The sequence below is a fragment of the Tachyglossus aculeatus genome, chromosome 16, assembly GCF_015852505.1.
Source record: "Tachyglossus aculeatus isolate mTacAcu1 chromosome 16, mTacAcu1.pri, whole genome shotgun sequence".
NCBI classification, from domain to species: Eukaryota; Metazoa; Chordata; class Mammalia; order Monotremata; family Tachyglossidae; genus Tachyglossus; species Tachyglossus aculeatus.
The window spans coordinates 1228042-1247422 of NC_052081.1; the positions used below are offsets into that span (position 1 = coordinate 1228042).

The 19381-nt window shown below is 52.2% G+C and overlaps 1 protein-coding gene across 1 annotated transcript in view; it reads left to right on the forward strand.

Moving 5' to 3' along the window:
- The first annotated feature begins 9588 nt into the window (after positions 1-9588).
- Positions 9589-19381, forward strand: part of LOC119938442 (nitric oxide synthase 1 adaptor protein) — a 47116-nt gene continuing 37323 nt past the window's right edge. Inside the window, 1 exon segment of the mRNA XM_038758270.1 lies at positions 9589-9750. Within this exon segment, the coding sequence (XP_038614198.1) occupies positions 9646-9750 (105 nt within the window). The 5' untranslated portion in view covers positions 9589-9645.

Here is a 19381-nt window from a genome sequence, read left to right on the forward strand (position 1 = left end):
AGAGAATAATAATAATAATAATAATAATAATAATGGTATTTGTTAAATGCTTACTATGTGCCAAGCACTGTTCTAAACACTGGGGTAGATACAGGGTAATCAGGTTGTCCCACGTGGGGCTCACACTTTTAATCCGTATTTTATAGAAGGTAATTGACTTGCCCAAAGTCACCCAGGAGGATAGTGGCAGAGAACCCGGGGCCTCCTGATGGCTTGTCTTCTGCCTTTTCCCTTAGGTCTGGCTGTCCCCTCACGCCCCCCCATTCCAGCATGGATTTTAGAAAGTCACAGCCAAGAGGTGTGAGAAGAGGCCAGCGGGGAAGCCAGAGGTCTTTACTCAGGAGATTACCAGCCCTTTTAAGGCCAAGAGGCAGTTGGCAGTGATGGGAAACAGGCTAAAGCTGGATTTGGATAAAGCAGGGTCATTTTACCAGACCTCCCTCCTGAAATGCTCAGAAAACACCAGGGTTTGCTTTTATTAACAGCCAGGGCCTCCCCTTTCCTGCAGAGTTGGAAAGATAACAAACGCCTGCGTGTGTGTGTGTGTGTGTGTGTGTGTATGTGTGTGTTGTGGTGTGTGTGTGTGTGTGTAGTCACTGGGGTTGGGGGTTGGCTGACGGGAGGAACCCACTCAGCTAATCACATCTGAGCTGGCTGCCTGAGACTTTTCATCCCAAACCCAAAGTCCAAAGAGAGAACACCAACTGGCCTCCTTTGGCACACCCGCTTTCCTCTGTAGAGCATCTCCAAGGTTTGGAGTTTTATGTGGAGGTGCTTTGGGGACGATAAGACAGCCCCCAAACTAGGCCCCGAAGGCCTGGGATGGATTCAACGTGAGGGGGTTGGATCTTTGGTAGGGGGGTGGGTGGAATGAACCCGATTTTTACCTCCCCAAATCATTATTTTTTAAATCGGGGTTAGCCCCTTAGGCCCCGCAGATGTAATTTTAAAAAGCTTGTTGAGTTTTCTTCCCCCAGGGGAGTGCTACACCACCACTTTTCCTTAGCGCCAGATCCTAGCTCCCCCGACCCCCCAGCCCCACATCCTCGGAAAAATGAGTGGGTGTGGGCTTGTTGAAAGTGGGTCTCTCGCCCCTCCTTGCCTCCTGTCTCTACTCCCCCCCCTGCCCCTCTCACTCTTTCCGAGAGTGTCTGCTTGTTAGTCTGTCTCTAGCCTCTCCCTGTCTGTCTGTTTGTCTCTGTCTCTGTCTCTCTCTCTCCCCCACCCCAAGTCTCTACTCTCTCTATGGGTTTTTGTCCCACATTCTTTCTGACTGTCCCTGTTTTTTCCCTTTCTCTCTGAATTTCTGTTCGCTTTGCTCTCTCCCCCAGTCTCTACCATCTCTCTCTGTGGGTTTTTGTCCCACAGTTTTTCTGAGTCTCTTTCTGACTGTCTCTGTTTTTACCCTTCTCCCTCTGAATATCTATTGGTCTCTCTCTCTCTCTCTCCCCAAGTGTCTACCATTCTCTGTCTGTGGGCTTTTGTTCCACATTCTCTCTGAGTCTCTTTCTGACTGTCTCTGTTTTAGCCCCTAGTCTCTTTCTGTTTCTGTTTTTTCCCTTCTCTCTCAATTTCTGTTTCTCTGTCTCTGTCTGTCTCTGTCTCTGTCTCTCTCTCTCTTTCTCTCTCGGTTCCTCCCCACAGTGGACACCAAGGGGACATAAAATAAGGGGAAATACAGAGAGAGATTCACAGACAGAAAAAGGGAGAAAGGAAGAATGTGAATGAGAGAGAGAAGCAAAGTGTGGGAGAGTTAGAAAGGAAAAGAGGAAATGAGCAGAACAGCTGGAAAGGGGGAGAAAAAGCAGAGAGACAAAGGATCCCAAGAGGGGACACCCTGCCACGGTTGGGCTGTCCTGATTGATTGGTCGATTGATTGACTGCTGTACTGAATGCCTCAATGCCCTCCCCTGAGGGGGCCACACCCCATCTTTGGTGGCCAAGGCCTGTCCAAGCTGGAGCTGAGGGTGGAGGGACTGTCCACTCTTTGTGATTCCCAACCTGGTGAGAGGAGTGTGAGCCAGGGAGGGGGGCAGGGGTCTCTGGGTCCCCGTGGAGTCTTGGGGCAGCCCTGGCCCCCCATGTCCAGCAGCGTGGTCTAGTGGTTAGAGCACAGGCCTGGGAATCAGAAGGACCTGGGTTCTAATCCCAGTTCCTCCACTTGTCTGTTGTATGACCTTGTGTAAGTCACTTCACTTCTCAGGGCCTCAGTTTCCTCATCCATAAAATGAGGATTAAGACTGGTGGAGAAGCAGCATGGCGAGTGGATAGAGAATGGGCTTGGGAGTCAGAAGGTCATGGGTTCTAATCCCGTCTCTGCTGTATGACCTTGGGCAAGTCACTTCACTTCTCCGGGTCTCGGCTGTCTCATCTATAGAATGGGGACTGAGACTATGATCCCCATGTGGGACAGGGACTGTGTCCAACCTGATTTGCTTGTATCCGCCTAAACTCTTAGTAATAATAATAACAATAATAATAATGATGGCATTTATTAAGCGCTTACTATGTGCAAAGCACTGTTCTAAGTGCTGGGGAGTTTACAAGGTGATGAGGTTGTCCCACAGGGGGCTAACAGTCAATCCCCATTTTACAGATGAGGTAATTGAGGCGCAGAGAAGTTAACAGACTTGCCCAAAGTCACACAGCTGACAATTGGCGGAGCCGGGATTTGAACCCATGACTACTGACTCCAAAGCCCGCGCTCTTTCCACCGAGCCATGCTGCTTCTCTAGTACAGTGCCTGGCACACAGTAAGCACTTAACAAATACCACAATTATTATTAGTTATTATTATTACCTATCCACTCCAGTGCAAAGTAGTAATAATAATAATAATGATATTTGTTAAGTGCTTACTAGGTGCCAAGCACTGTTCTAAGTGTACAGTGCCTGGCACATAGTAAGCATTTAACAAATACCATATATTATTATTATTGTGTTCAGCTGTCACAGATGGAACTGTTGAAGTTGAGGCTGGTGTTTTTCAGGGTCTGTCTTTGCCTTGGGCTGCACAAGCTCTCGGAGGGCGGGAGGCCGGGAGTGGGGGGCAGAGGGGTGCGGGGGCTGAGTCTAATTAATTATCACTCCCAGTTTGTTCCGAGCAGCCAGTCCAGCTCTCTCCACCCAAAGCAGACGCTCATTAACTTGGCTGATGCTGACGATGACGGTGATGGTTTGTGACAGGCCGAGGGCACGAGGGGCAGGGAGAGGCGAAGGGGCCCCACCAAACAGCCAAAGGAATGGGAGAGGGGAGGGAGCCCTCAGGACAAAGGCTGACGCTAACAGGGGAAGAAAGAGGAATTCTGAGGGCAGAGGTTCAGGAGCTGAGGAACCGGTCGATCAGAGGAGGCAGCGGGGCAGGGACTGGCGGTGGGATGGATAGGAAGGGCAAGGAGTAACTAGGCAGATCAAGGGTTAGGCCACTGCCAGAGACACCCACAGAAGAGGCCAGGGCCACCGCTGAGAAGGTGGAAAAATATTCTGCCTTTACAGTCTAACTCCATTAGATTTTAAGCCCCTTGGGGGTGCAGGGAGCGAGTGTTTTTCTTTTCCTTCATTCATTCAATCGTATCTATTGAGCCCTTACGGTGTGCAGAGCACTGTACTAAATGCTTGGGAAGTCCAAGTCAGCAACATATAGAGACGGTCCCTACCCACCAGCGGGCTCACAGTCTAGAAGGGGGAGGTCTAGGAGCTTTTCCCAAAACTCCTTACCATCACCTCCCTTTCATTTTTCATTCATCCATTCAAATTGTATTTATTGAGCCCTTACTGTGTGCAGAGCACTGTACTAAACGCTTGGGAAGTCCAAGTCAGCAACATATAGAGACGGTCCCTACCCAACAGCGGGCTCACAGTCTAGAAGGCGGAGGTCTAGAAGGAGCTTTTCCCAAAACTCCTTACCATCACCTCCCTTTCATTTTTCATTCATCCATTCAATTGTATTTATTGAGCGCTTACTGTGTGCAGAGCACTGTACTAAGCACTTGGGAAGTACAAGTTGGCAACATATTCTAGACTGTGAGTCCGTTGCTGGGTAGGGACAGTCTCTATCTGTTGCCGAATTGTACTTTCCAAGCGCTTAGTACAGTGCTCTGCACACAGTAAGCTCTCAATAAATACGATTGAATGAATGAATGCATGAATCCCTCCTCCCAGCCCCACAGCACTTACGTCCATACCTGTGATTTATTTATATTAATGTTTGTCTCCCCCTCTGGACTGTAAGATCATTGTGTGCAGGGAATGTGTCTGTTATATTGTTATAGTGTACTTTCCCAAGTGCTTAATACAGTGCTCTGCACTCAATTAATACAATCGACTGCCTGACTGACTGCTTTACCATCGGTTTTAAAAACCTCAGTCCTCCTGCCCCCTCCTACCTTAACTTGTTGCTTTCCAACTACAGCCCAGCCCGCGCACTTCACTCCTCTAATTCCAACTTACTCACCGTACCTCGATCTCAACTATCTCACCTCCGACTTTTCGCCCACGTGCCGCCTCTGACTTGGAACGCTCTCCCTCTTCAGATCCGACAGCGATCACTCTCCCCACCTTCGAAACCTTATTAAAAGCACATCTCCTCTTAGAGGCCTTCCCTGACTAAGCCCTCATTTCCTCTTCTCCCAAGATATTCAGGCTGGACAGAGGCCCTGTGCCACACAGTACTCACAGTTATAGAGGGAAGGAGAGCAGGCATTATTATTCCAATTTTACAGAGGAGGAAATTGAGGCCCACAGAGGTCGAGTGACTTGTCCAAGGTCACACAGCAGGCCGGGGTAGGGCTCTCTTGACTCCCAGCCCCGTGTTCCCATGGCACACATCCCACACACACATTGCGCACTTTCAAGTTGTGAATCATTAAACTGAAACCAAAGATGTCACTGACTCTACGGCCTTAATTCACCCTCAACCGGTGGTATTTATTGAGCTCTTAATGTGTTCAGAGCACTGTACTAAACACTTGAGAGAGTGAAATAGAGTTGCTAGGCACTATTCCGACCCTAAAGAAGCTTATCATCTAGGTGGATTGTTTTTCACATTTACCACACCCGTCACCGGGAACCTTATAGACACCAAATTATGGTAAAATATAATCTTGCCACTTGGGAGTAGGGAGAAAGCCAATTTGCGGGCTGCGTACAAACCTACGTTTATTTAATTAAGCGAATCAGGAAATGGAATGAAAAGAGTTAAAGTTTCCCATTTCAGTGAACTTGTGGCATTATCTGAGAGGGGGATATTCTCAGATCTCAGAGACGCGGGACTGTGGAGAGGTTGAACCAGCCAAAGTGAATGTCTCTGTTTGTTTTTATAAAAAGATCTCAGTGGTGCCTTTCTCCGAGAGACAGGACTGGGGGCTTTTGTTAATATATAGGAACGTAATACAGCCTCTCCAGCATAATGTGTATGATTAACTTCTCTGAGTCTTCAGCACGCTGTTATTTAAGGAAACAACCCAGGGGTGGGACATTTGTGCCAGGATCTGAGCAACTGGAAAAGGAGGAAGCCCTGGCTGGAAAGGGCAATGGTTCATCCTGAACAACAGCGAAACATTTCCCTGAACGGTGGAAACGGGAGAGGAAGGAAAGTCCCTTCGGCATGTAACCTAGCTCAGGATCGGTCATGGACCGCTCCCAGGCCGGTACAGGAAGCAGGTTAAGAGCTGTGGAAAGGTCGTGCAGCAACGTGCCACTCCTTTGCTTTAAACTTTCCAAGCGCTCAGTACAGTGCCTCACCCCCAGTGGATGCTTGATAACCAACTCCACTGTCATGCATCACCCTGACTTGTTCCCTCTACTCTTCCCCCGCCCCCCAGCCCCACAGCACTTATGTATATGGCTGTAATTTGATTTATCATCTATAGATATCTGTTTCTATTGATGTCTGTCTCCTCCCCTCTAGACTGCGAGCTCGTTGTGGGCCGGGGATGGTCACCGTTTATTGTTGTACTTTACGAAGCATTTAGTACAGTGCTCCACACACAGTAAGCGCTTCATAGATATGAATGAATGAGTGAATTATTGCTGCAATAACTCGGTTGGCAGGGTGCTGGGGGGGAGAGGACCAGGGTACGGGGGTGCCCATTCATACTGATGTCTGTCTTCCCTCCACCCCGCCCCAGACTGTGAGCTTGTTGCGGGCAGGGACAGTCCCTGTTTTTTGTTGTATTGAACTTTCCCAAGGGCTTGTTACAGTGCTCCGCACACAGTAAGCGCTTAATAAATACAATTAACTGACTGAATGAATTATTGCTGTAGTAGCTCGGTTGGCAGGGGGCTGGAGGGCGAGGACCAGGGCACGGGGGCACCCATTCTCCCACCCCGCAGCTCCCGAAGGCTGGCCAGGGTCGGGGGGCTTATCGCAAGAGAAGCAGTTTGGCTTAGTGGAAAGAGCCCGGGCTTGGGAGTCAGAGGGCATGGGTTCTAATCCCAGCTCCGCCACTTATCAGCCGTGTGACTTTGGACAAGTCACTTCACTTCTCTGGGCCTCCGCGACCTCATCCGTAAAATGGGGATTAAGACTGTGAGCCCCATGTGGGACAACCTGTTGACCTTGTATGTACCCCAGCGCTTAGAACAGTGCTTGGCAAATAGTAAGCACTTAATATAATAATAATAATTTTGGTATTTGTTAAGCGCTTACTAGGTGCCAAGCACTGTTCTAAGCACTAGGGGGGTACAAGGTAATCAAGGTTGTCCCCCTTGGGGCTCAGAGTCTTAGTCCCCATTTTACAGATGAGGGAACTGAGGCCCAGAGAAGTGAAGTGATTTGACCAAAGTCATGCAGCTGATAAGTGGCTCAATGGAAAGAGCCCAGGCTTTGGAGTCAGAGGTCATGGGTTCAAATCCCGGTTCCGCCAATTGTCAGCTGGGTGACTTTGGGAAAGTCACTTCACTTCTCTGGGTCTCAGTTACCTCATCTGTAAAATGGGGATTAAGACTGTAAGCCCCCCGTGGGACAACCTGATCACCTTGTATCCCCCCAGCACTCAGAACAGTGCTTTGCACATAGTAAGTGCTTAACAAATACCATTATTATTATTATTATTATTATAATTAAGTGGCAGAGCCGGGATTAGAACCCATGTCCTCCAACTCCCAAGCCCGGGCTCTTGCCATTGAGCCACACTGCTTCTCTAACAAATAATAATAGTGGTATTTGTTAAGTGCTTACAATATGCCAAGCACTGTTCTAAGCACTGGTGGGGGATACAAGGTGATCAAGGGTGACCCACGTGGGGCTCACAGTTATAGTCCCCATTTTCCAGATAAGGGAACTGAGGCCCAGAGAAGTTAAGTGACTGGCGCAAGGTCACACAGCTGATGAGTGGCAGAGCCAGGATTTGAACCCAGGACCTCTGACTCCCTAAGCCCATGCTCTTTCCACTGAGCCACACTGCTTCAAATGCCATGATGCAGTGATTAGAACAGTGCCTCTCCCCCTACTCCCCCTCCCCATTCCCCCCACCTTACCTCCTTCCCCTCCCCACAGCACCCGTGTATATGTATATTTGTTTGTACGGATTTATTACTCTATTGATTTTACTTGTACATATTTATTCTATTTATTTTATTTGATTTATATGTTTTGTTTTGTTGTCTGTCTCCCCCTTCTAGACTGTGAGCCCACTGTTGGGTAGGGACCGTCTCTATATGTTGCTAACTTGTACTTCCCGAGCGCTTAGTACAGTCTCTGCACACAGTAAGCACTCAATAAATACGACTGAATGAATGAATGACTGCTTTGCACATAGTAAGTGCTTAACAAATTCCATTATGATGATGATAGGGAAGCAGCGTGGCTCAGCAGAAAGAGCCCGGGCTTTGGAGTCAGAGGTCATGGGTTCAAATCCCGGCTCCGCCAATTGTCAGCTGTGTGACTTTGGGCAAGTCACTTCACTTCTCTGCGCCTCATCTGTAGAATGGGGACGAAGACTGTGAGCCCCCCGTGGGACAACCTGATCACCTTGTAACCTCCCCAGCGCTTAGAACAGTGCTTTGCACGTAGTAAGCGCTTAATAAATGCCATCATCATCGTCATCATCATGACGATGATGATTATTATCGCAGGGATTCCTGCCGAGCAGGAGAGGTGAAGGTGGGGGGAGCCCGACCCCCAGGATGATTGGCTGTGGAGGGAAGGAGAGGGGGGCGCGAGCCGTTGGGGGCCGTGAAGGGGATCCCGAAAGGCGGGAATCAATCAATCAATCGTATTTATTGAGCGCTTACTGTGTGCAGAGCACTGGACTAAGCGCTTGGGAAGTCCAAGTTGACAACATATAGAGACAGTCCCTACCCAACAGTGGGCTCACAGTCTAGAAGGGGGAGACAGAGAACAAAACCAAACATACTAACAAAATAAAAATAAATAGAATAGATACGTACAAGTAAAATAAATAAATAAATAGAGTAAGAAATATGTACAAACATATATACGGTGCTGTGGGGAAGGGAAGGAGGTAAGATGGGGGGGATGGAAAGGGGGACGAGGGGGAGAGGAAGGAAGGGGCTCAAAAATCTCCAGTGGTTACCAATCAATCTGCGCAACAGGCAGAATCTCCTCACCCTGGGCTTCCAGGCTGTCCATCCATCCCCTCGCCCCCTCCTCCCTCCCCTCCCTTCTGTCCTTCTCCAGCCCAGCCCGCGTCCTCCGCTCCTCTGCCACCGCTAATCTCCTCACCGTTAGGCCTCGTTCTCGCCTGTCCCGCCATCGACCCCCGGCCCACGTCCTCCCCCGGGCCTGGAATGCCCCCAATCCCTCTGCCCATCCGCCAAGCTCGCTCTCTTCCTCCCTTCAAGGCCCTACTGAGAGCTCACCTCCTCCAGGAGGCCTTCCCACACTGGGCCCCTTCCTTCCTCTCCCCCTCGTCCCCCTCTCCATCCCCCCATCTTACCTCCTTCCCTTCCCCACTGCACCTGTATATATGTATATATGGTTGTACAGATTTATTACTCTATTTATTTATTTATTTTACTTGTACATATCAATTCTATTTATTTTATTGTGTTAGTATGTTTGGTTTTGTTCTCTGTGTCCCCCTTTTAGACTGTGAGCCCACTTTTGGGTAGGGACTGTCTCTAGATGTTGCCAACTTGGACTTCCCAAGCGCTTAGTACAGTGCTCTGCACACAGCAAGTGCTCAATAAATACGGTTGATGATGATGAAGGGGCTGAGTGTGGGAAGGCCTCCTGGAGGAGGTGAGCTCTCAGTCGACTGTGAGCCCACTGCTGGGTAGGGACTGTCTCTCTAGGTTGCCAACTTGTACTTCCCAAGCGCTTAGTCCAGTGCTCCGCACACAGTAAGCGCTCAATAAACACGATTGATTGATTGATTGATTGAAGGGAGGAAGAGAGCTAGGTCGGCGGCTGGGCAGAGGGATTGGGGGCATTCCAGGCCCGGGGGAGGACGGGGGCCGGGAAACGGGCGCTGGGGACACCGGCCCCCGTCCCGGGCCCCGACGGCCGGACAGAGGAGGGGTGGGGGGTCCGGTGGGAGGGACCGAGCCGAAGGGGGCGGGTCCGCCCGGCCCCTCCCCCGAGGAGGAGCGCCAGACACTCTCCGGGGCCGAGCCAGCGGCCCGGCTCGGCTCGGTGACAGGCGGCCCCCCGGTGGCCCCCGGTGTGGTCCCCCGGCCGCCATGCCCAGCCAGACCAAGTACAACCTGGTGGACGACGGGCACGACCTCCGGATCCCGCTGCACAACGAGGACGCCTTCCAGCACGGCATCTGCTTCGAGGCCAAGGTCAGCCCGCCCGCCGGGCACCGGGGACGGAGCAGGGCGAGCCACGACGAGCGAAGGCCCGGGGCTTGAGGGGCGGAGGGGACGAGGGGCGGGCGGCCTGAGGCCACGGGTTCAGGAGGGCATTTGCTAAGCGCTTACTATGTGCCAAGCACTGTTCCAAGCACCGGGGAGGGTACGAGGTGATCAGGGCAGAGGGGACGAGGGGCAGAGGGCGTGAGGCCAAGGCTTGAGGGGCCAAGAGCACCAGGATGGCATTTGTTAAGCGCTTACTATGTGCCAAGCACTGTTCCAAGCACCGGGGAGGATACAAGGTGATCAGGGCAGAGGGGACGAGGGGTAGAGGGCGTGAGGCCACGGGTTCGGGGGCCAGGAGCACAAGGATGGCATTTGTTAAGCGCTTACTATGTGCCAAGCACTGTTCCAAGCACCGGGGAGGATACAAGGTGATCAGGGCAGAGGGGACGAGGGGCAGAGGGCGTGAGGCCAAGGGTTCGGGGGCCAAGAGCACAAGGATGGCATTTGTTAAGCCCTTACTATGTGCCAAGCACTGTTCCAAGCACCGGGGAGGATACAAGGTGATCAGGGCAGAGGGGACGAGGGGCAGAGGGCGTGAGGCTACAGGTTAGGGGCCAAGAGCACAAGGATGGCATTTGTTAAGCGCTTACTATGTGCCAAGCAATGTTCCAAGCACCGGGGAGGATACAAGGTGATCAGGGCAGAGGGGACGAGGGGCAGAGGGCATGAGGCCACGGGTTCAGGGGCCAAGAGCACAAGGATGGCATTTGTCAAGTGCTTACTATGTGCCAAGCACTTTTCCAAGCACCGGGGAGGATACAAGTTGATCAGGGCAGAGGGGACAAGGGGCAGAGGGTGTGAGGCCAAGGGTTCAGGGGCCAAGAGCACAAGGATGGCATTGTTAAGCGCTTACTATGTGCCAAGCACTGTTCCAAGCATTGGGGAGGATACAAGGTGATCAGGTTGTCCCATGTGGGGCTCACAGTCTTCATCCCCGTTTTACAGATGAGGTAAGTGAGGCACAGATAAGCTAAGTGACTTGCCCTAGGTCACACAGCTGACAATTGGTGGAGCTGGGCTTTGAACCCATGCCCCCTGACTCCCAAGCCCAGGCTCTTTCCACTGAGCCACGCTGCTTCTCTCTGAGAAACATGATGAGAGATGGATGAGGAGGAGAGAAGGATGAGAGGTTGAGGGGCAGGGCTCGCAGGGCCGAGGGGTGGAGGGGCAGGGGGCGTGAGGCTGAGGAGAAGGGCGTGCGAGGCCGAGGGACAGGACACATGGTAGGCCACGCGGGGGGATCCACTCTGGGTGAGAGGGTGGGTGGGAGTCCACGGTGTGAACGTGGGAGGACTTGGTGTGACTGTGCAGGCCGAAGTGTGGAACGCATGGGAATCCGCCTAGTCAACTTGAGTCCACCCTGGGTGAGTGGAAGGGGCCGTGCGGGAGTCCACTGCGTAAGAGTGAGTCCATTACGTGAGTGTGAGTCCACTGGGTAAGTCCTCCGTGGGTGTGAGCACGTGAGAGTACGTTATTGAAGGCCCTGAGTCTGAGTGAGAGTCCTGTAACTGTTGAGAGTAAGCATCTGTGGGGTGGAGGCTGGATAGGTGAGCGCGGGCATGGCTGATGGGTGGGTGGTCCTGAGGTTTGGTCCCCACTCTCCACAGTTCCCTTAAGGGGGTGGCCTGAATCCTTGTCCGCCAGGACCCATCATGCCCCAGGATCCTCACGTCGGGGTAGGGGTCAGGAACCACAGGAGCCCTCCCCGACCTACTCCCGCCGGGACCTGCCAGCCTCTCTGCCTTCCCAGACTGGGGCCCCCCGATGTTCCGGCCAAGTCTCTGTCAATCCCACGCATGTGATATCAGGATGTGCCTCTCCCGGGAGGACGGCTGGAGGTTTCTGGAAGTTGGGATTGGCAGCTCTGACACCTGTGTCCTTGGGAAAGGGGGAAGAGGGAGGGTGGCAGCGGCCTCACGCCGGCAGCAAGGTGGATGTCAGCAGCTCGTTGAGCGCTGTTTTGACTGGACCCAGAGACTCTTTATTTATTTATTTATTTATTTTACTTGTACATTTCTATCCTACTTATTTTATTTTGTTGGTATGTTTGGTTCTGTTCTCTGTCTCCCCCTTTTAGACTGTGAGCCCACTATCGGGTAGGGACTGTCTCTATGTGATGCCAATTTGTACTTCCCAAGCGCTTAGTACAGTGCTCTGCACATAGTAAGCGCTCAATAAATACGATTGATTGATTGATTGATTGATTGATTTCTGAAGGACTGGGCACACTGGCAAGCTGTGCCCTGGGCACACGCCCCCAGCCCTTCCTGTCAGACTGAGCCTTCCAGCAAGACTTGAAACCTTCCGGGAGGAGGTGAGAGATAGGTTGGCCACCCCAGTCCATTACTGCATCTTTTCCCTCGCAAGCACTGTGCTTTGTTGGAGTGGAGAAAGGCTTATCACCTGTGCAGGTGAAGTGATTTCTGCAGACCCCGCCGGAGAGGGCCCCAGAGTTTCTGCCACCTCATGGCGGAGCTTCTCCAAGTCCCGCGTAAGCAAGCTTCTCCATCAGCAAACGCTTTCTGATGTACAGCCAGAAATTCCCCGCATCTTCCACCCTTCTGTCTTCCGTCTGGGTGGGAGAAGTGACAAGCAGGGTGTTTTGTTCTACCAGATCGGGCCCCGTGCTTGTCCTGGAATTTTTTGGCACAGGGAGGATTTCTGCTTCTCCCTGTTCCGCCTCTTCCTCGTGGCTCAGAGGCGGCCGGTCCCGGCCTGGGAAAAGGGAGTTTGTGGGAGCCATGAAGCTTGTCTTCTACCTCCTCTGTTGTCCTCTCCGAAGCGCTTGGTACAGAGCTTTGCTCACTGTAGGCATGCTAGAGATACTTACAATGATGATGGGATTTACTAGGCGCTTACTAGGTATCGAGCACCGTTGTAGATACAGGGTAATCAGATCGGTCCCAATCCCTCCCCGAGGAGCACACGGTTCAAGTGGGGAGAACCGATGTTTTTCTGCTCATTTTATAGGTGGGCAAACGGAAGCCTAAAGAGGTCAAGTGATTTACTCAAGGTCACACGGCAGGAAGCGGGGGAGCCTGGACTAGAACCCTTGTCTCCTGGTGTCCGGTCGTCTGCTTTCTCACCCAGGCCACGAGATGCTATTGGGTTCTAATCCCAGCTCCACCATATGTCTGCTGTGTGACCTTGGACAAGTCACTGAACTTCTCTGAGCCTCAGTTACCTCATCTGTAAAATGGGGATTGAGACTGTGAGCCCCACGTGGGACAACCTGATCACCTTGTATCCCCCCAGTGCTTAGAACAGTGCTTCGCACATAGTAAGCGCTTAACAAATGCCATCATTAGCATTATTATTATTATACTATCAATTGATCTGGGATGGCTGGGTTAGTCCAAACCCGGTGTCTTTTTCCTCTTCTCTTCCTGGCCCACACTCAGCTGTAAACATGGGGCGATCCTGCTGGCTGCAGGGCTGGCCCCAGTGCCCCTCTCTGGGCAGTGTCCAGTCTCGTCCTCAAGGGAGGTCCCGCTGGAGAAAACAATTCCCGTGGGGACTTGTGGGGGACCTGGGGTTCGCAGGGCAAGTGGGGCCAGACTACGTGAATGATGATGGGCCTCCCATAACCACGCTGAAGCTTCAGTCTTCTCTGTAACATGGGGTTCAAATCCCTGGTCTCCCTCCCTTAGACCGCGATCCCCATGCGGGACAGTGAACGGTGTCCTCTGCCATCATCTCGTGCATACCACAGCGCTTAACATGGAGTAAGTACTTACTAAACACCTCCATTATTGGAACCTCATACTCGTCAGTAGGTCTGGGAATGAGAAACTGACAATAAAAGATGAGGAAACTGAGGCACAGAGAAGTGAAGTGACTTACCCAAGGTCACACAGCTGGCACATGGCAGAGCTGGGATTCAAACCCAGGTCCTCTGACTCCTAGGCCTGTGCTCTTTCCTCTAAGCCATACTACTTCTCCTCTAGGTACGGGAGCTTATAGTCTACTGTGTGCACTTGGGAGAGCACAATAGAGTTAGTCATGAGTCCAGCCCTCAAGGGGCTTATAATGTAGCAGGGGGACTGAACTACAGAGAGGAGGAAGGAAGAGAAGTGGATATGTAGATGACCGAGTGCTTAAATATATAAGCTGCTATCTATACAAGCACTCTGTGAGTTTGTGAGTATACAGAGTGCTGAAGTGGTTGTCGGGAATTCAGCTTGTGGGGAGGAGAAATGAATCTGGGAAGGCTTCCAGGAGGAGATGGGTTTGCAGAAGTTCAGCGCCCAGCGAGTGTTCGAAGAGGTCTGAGTCTATTTGTCACGTCATGGCTGAGAATCATTCATTCATTCATTCAATAGTATTTATTAAGCGCTTACTGTGTGCAGAGCACTGTACTAAGTGCTTGGGAAAGTACAATACAACAATAAAGGGTGACAACGCCTGCCTCCAAGGAGCTCGCAGTCTAGAGAATCAGCATGGCCTAGTGGAAAGAGTGTGGGCCCGGGAATCAGAGGACCTGGATTCCAACCCCGGCTCTGCCACCTGTCTGCTCCGTGATCTTGGGCAAGTCACTTCACTTCTCCAGGCCTTGATCTGTAAAACAGGGATTCAGTATCTGTTCTGTCTCCAATTTATACCGTGAGCCCTGGATGGAATGGATGCTGTACCCGATCTGACTATCCAGTATCTACTCCAGAGCTTAGTACGGTGCTTGGCACAGAGTAAGCACTTAATCCCGATGATGATTATTATCATAAAGTACATTTCAGCTGCTCCCATCTCTGTTGAATTTCTTCAGCCTCTACCTCGCTCTCAGCCACCACTTTGAATCAGCCCCGGGGCCTCCTGCAGAGATGGCTAACAGAACCTCCTCCACCGGCCTCACCGGACCGGCCTTTTTCCCCTGTCAAATCACTAAGTCTGCAGCATTCCAAATGGATTCTCCCAGCATGGTGGCACCGTGTGGAGAATCTAATCTGGAACGTCTGTGGTCTGAGGGGCCAGGTCTCCCTGAAGGCAGGCTGCACATGTCTGTGTTTGCCTGTGTGTTATAATAATAATAATTGTGGTGTTTGTTAAGCGCTAACGATGTGCCAAGCAGTGTTCTAAGCACTGGGGTGGATACAAGCAAATCGGGTTGGACACAGTCCCTGTCCCGCATAGGGCTCCCAGTCTTAATCCCTGTTTTACAGATGAAGTAACAGAAAAACAGTGAAGCTGAGTGACTTGCCCAAGGTCACACAGCAGTCAAGTGATGGAGCTGGAACTAGAACCCAGTTCCTTCTGACTCCCAGGCCTGTCCTCTGTCGTCTAGACCACGCTGCTTCTCTATGTATGTGTGTGCATCTGTGTGTGGGAGAGAGAGGGAGAGACACACTCTATTTTTAAAGAGCAGTGTTTCATTTGCAAGGTGAAGTAGGATTCTGCCTCATCTCCTGGGCTGTTCAACGGATATCCAAACCTCCCGGGGGGCGGCCCCCTCATTGGCCAGGAGAGCTTTAAAGGCTCCTTTGGTGGCCTATATGGGGGAAGGGACTGGACCAGTGCCCCCCCGGGTGCTGCCCCTGGCCCCAGGGATGTGTGGGAAGACCACCAGGACTCCCCACAGCCCAACCAACTTGGGTGGCCCCCTGGTCTCCAGCTCCATGTGCTGAGATGCTGCCACCTCCTCCAGTTTGGGGTCTCTACTGCTGGTGCTGCCCCTCAGCTGGCCAGAAGCTGGACCCCAGCGAGCACCGCAGCCCGACAGGAAACCAGGGGGCTGACGGGGCCCAGTCAGCCAGAGGGAGCTGGGATCGTCCTCTCTGGTCACCGCCCACTAGAAGGTGCGGGGGCTGGAATGCTACCTCCTTTTTTTATGGCATTCGTTAAGCATTTACTATGTGCCAGAAACTATTCTAAGTGCTGGAGTCATTAGATTGGAGACAGTTCCTGTCCCGCATATGTTTTCTTCTAGAGGCCTTCTCTGATTTATCTCTCATCTTCCCACTACATAGTGCCCTGCTCCCACTTTAATTCATTCATTCATTCAGTTGTATTTATTGAGCGCTAACTGTACTAAGTGCTCGGGAGAGTACGGTACAACAATAAACAGACACATTCCCTGCCCACAACGAGCTCACTTCAGCCCCATCCCACCACCTAAGCACTTGGGCGTGTGTCCACATCTGTATACCCCATTACCCTTTCCTCTCTGTGGGTCCGTCTCTCCGGCCACAGTATAAGCTTCTTGAGGACAGGGACCGTCTGCTAGTGCTATTGGATTTTTCCGAAGACAGTGCTGGGTAGCCAGTAGGCATGTAGCAAATGCTGCTGATGGATGGGTTGAGGAGAGGGGCAAATCTTACTAACGTGGGGGGAAAGTAGACCCTATGAGGAGTTGCTCTAGGGATTAGGATTTCATCCAGAGAGGGAGATGGACCTGTGGGTGATAGACCAACAGGCAGTGCCCTCTGTGACTGATGAAAGGAAGGGAAGGGGCAGAGAGAGAGAGAGGGAGGGAGAGAGAACAGGAATGCTTGCAGTGGAATGAGGCATGCATTCTGGCTGTCAGGACCATAAAATGCTGAAACGTGCTATAGAGGGAAATTGTCAACTCCTTCACCCTCAGGGCCTTCAGGAAAGAATAGAAAAAAACCCATCTGTTCTGGGTGATTGAATCTTTCCCCTGCTTGGAGGCAGACGTTTGGACCAGATGACCTCTTGAGGACCTTCCTTTCTGGGAGTCTAGACCGGGCCGCTCCCACGATGGACAGCCCCCTCTCTCCACCCCACTCCCCACCCCCACCAACCCTCCCTCACTTCCTCTTCCCCATCCCACCACCCTCCCCTAGGACTATCTGATCCTTCCTCCTTCCTGGTTCTCCTTTGGCTGGCAAGAGGCATTGGCGCCGAGGCATTTCACTTTTCCCGGGGGAGAAGATAAATGCCCTGTGTGGGCCAGGCACAGACAGCAGATCAGCTTGCTTCGTTTCTTATAAATACACATAACCTTTGCGGCAGCAGCAGTGGCGACCGTGGTTGCGGTGAATGGTGCATCTCCGGCTGCATTGATGGTCTTCCCTCTCTCTGAATTGGGATGGGCCGCAGCTCCCGGAGCCCTCCTCGATTCCGGGAGGAGTCCAGGACTGCCGGTCACCGGCCAGGCCCCAAGCCTGAGGTGCCGATGGCCTGGTTGTGGTGGGGCATCGCTGGCCCCACTGCCCCGTGGTCAGAGGGTGCTCAAATTAAGGGCGCCAGGACTAAGCGCTGCAGGCCTGAGCCACCTGCCGCATATTCCAGGCACCTGTTGGCCGATTTGGACAGGATTGAAACTTCAACCTTCACGGTCAAGTTCACTTGGCTCCCATCCCCTCCCCCCCTCCGACCGAGGGCTTCGTAGCCTTGCGGGAGGAAGGGAGGAACCTGGTTTTTGTTCTGTTGTTGTGGGCCAGGAATCTATGCTCCTTCTTGGCAGGTGCAGTGAAATCCAAACGCGGCATTAAGATTCCCACTGGGCCGAGAGAGAGAGAGAGAGAGAGAAAGAGATCCTGGAAGGGTGGGTATCGGCCCGGCCCCAGCTGCTTCCGCTCCAAAACAACATTTACCGGTCCCAGCCTGGCCCTCCCTAGTCTGCGAGGGCCCTCCTGCTCACAGCGTATTCTACCCTTGGCGCTTATTAAACAGAGGGTGCTACCCCCACCTCCCATCCCAGAAAGCCATCTCGGAGCATCAGTGTGGCTCAATGGAAAGAGCCCGGGCTTGGGAGCCAGAGGTCATGGGTTCTAATCCAGGCTCTGCCACTTGTCAGCTGTGTGACTTTGGGCAAGTCACTTCACTTCTCTGGGCCTTAGTTACCTCATCTGGAAAATGGGGATTAAGACTCTGAGCCCCACGGGGGACAACCTTGATTACCTTGTATCCTCCCCAGCGCTTAGAACAGTGCTTTGCACATAGTAAATGCTTAACAAATGCCATCATTATTATTATTATTATTATTCAGTAGTACTGATTGAGTGCCTGCCGTTCATTCATTCATTCGTTCATTCACTCATACTTATTATGATTGCAAAACACTGTACTAAGCGCTTCGGCAAGTACAACACAACAACAAACAGATATATTCCCTGCCTACAGTGACCTCACAGTCTAGAGGGTGAGCTGTGCCAGCCACTGTACTGAGTGCTTGGGAGAGTACCAAGAGGGTGACTAGACCCGACTTCTGACCTTGGAGTATTCTGTGTGTAAGGAACTGTACTATAAAGTTAGTACAGTGCTTTGCACACAGTAAGTGCTCAATAAATACGATTGAATGAAGGAGAGGGATCTGCAGCAGGTCAGGAGCTCTTGCAACTCTCTCTTACAAAAGACTCTCCTTCCTCCTTCACCCTTTCCTCTCCTCTCCTTTCCTCTCCTTCCCTCTGCTCTCCTCTCCTACCACTTCCCTAAGGTTTTGAAGAGGCAGGTGCCCCATCCCACACACATACACACACATATGCGTACACACACATGCCCCACATCCTGTCTTCCCCTCCCCAGCTCCCACAAGGGGATGTCACCCCTCCCGTTTCCTCCCCACCCCATTGTTTGCCAGCAGATCTGGTGTTTGAGGTGATGGTCATCCCAGACCCCCCTGCAAAATTATCCTCCCTCCCTCCCTCCCTCCCTCCCAGTCGGTGTGGCTTCTGTTTCCTTTTGGAACTATCCCAGGGGGAAAGATCCTGTGCGGGGAATCTGACCAAGTTCCCTGTTCTGAAGAGATCCAAACGTGCATCTTTCTGGCCTGGGAGCCCCCACCCCCCTGTCCCTGGGAAAGCCCTGACTGCTTTGCACCCTCGTGCTCCAGATGAAAAGTTGGCACCGACGAGTGGGATCCTTGGCATCCAGGCAGAGCCAGGGAGGGAGGGTGCCGGGGGGGTCTGCGGTTGGAATAGGGAAATGGACGGGAGATGGGGGGGGAGCATTGGGAAGGGAGCTACGGCTGCTTCTGGGGTGTTGCATGCCTACACCTCTCTTGTAGAGCACTTTGAAGAGGAAAATCAGGTTCTGACTGGGGAGAGGGCCCACTATCTGATACAGGGGAAAGTCTCAGGGGGCTTGGCGTCTACATTCATGCCTGGTAGTTCCTGGGAGGAAAGAGCTCTCTCACTGTGGCTGGAATTGGACAGGAGAGCGGGCAGTATTTGCTGAGCGTCTCTTGGGTGCCGAGCGCTGTACTGAGAGCTTGGGAGAATGCAATAGTGTTAGTAGATGTGATCCCTGCTCTGAGGAGCTTACAGTCTATTGTGTACAGATCCCTGAACTAAGCACTAGAGAGAGTGCAAGAGAGTAAGAAGACCTGATCCCTGCCCTCAAGAAGCTTACGGTCAAGTGTGTGTGGACCACTACTATAAGTGCTTGGAGTTAGCGGACCCAATCCTAGGAAAGTCACCAAGTCTGCCTGAAGCTGACCTGCACCCCCGTGGTCTGAGGGTGGCACCTCCATCCTGAGGGTGTCCTGGGAGATCTGTCCTTCCTTGCTGTTGTGAGAGGGACTCTGGGCTTCCCCTTCTCCTCTTAGAAGACCGTTTCAAAGCACTGCGGTTGGCTCCAGAGGGCTTCTTGTCCTGGGTAG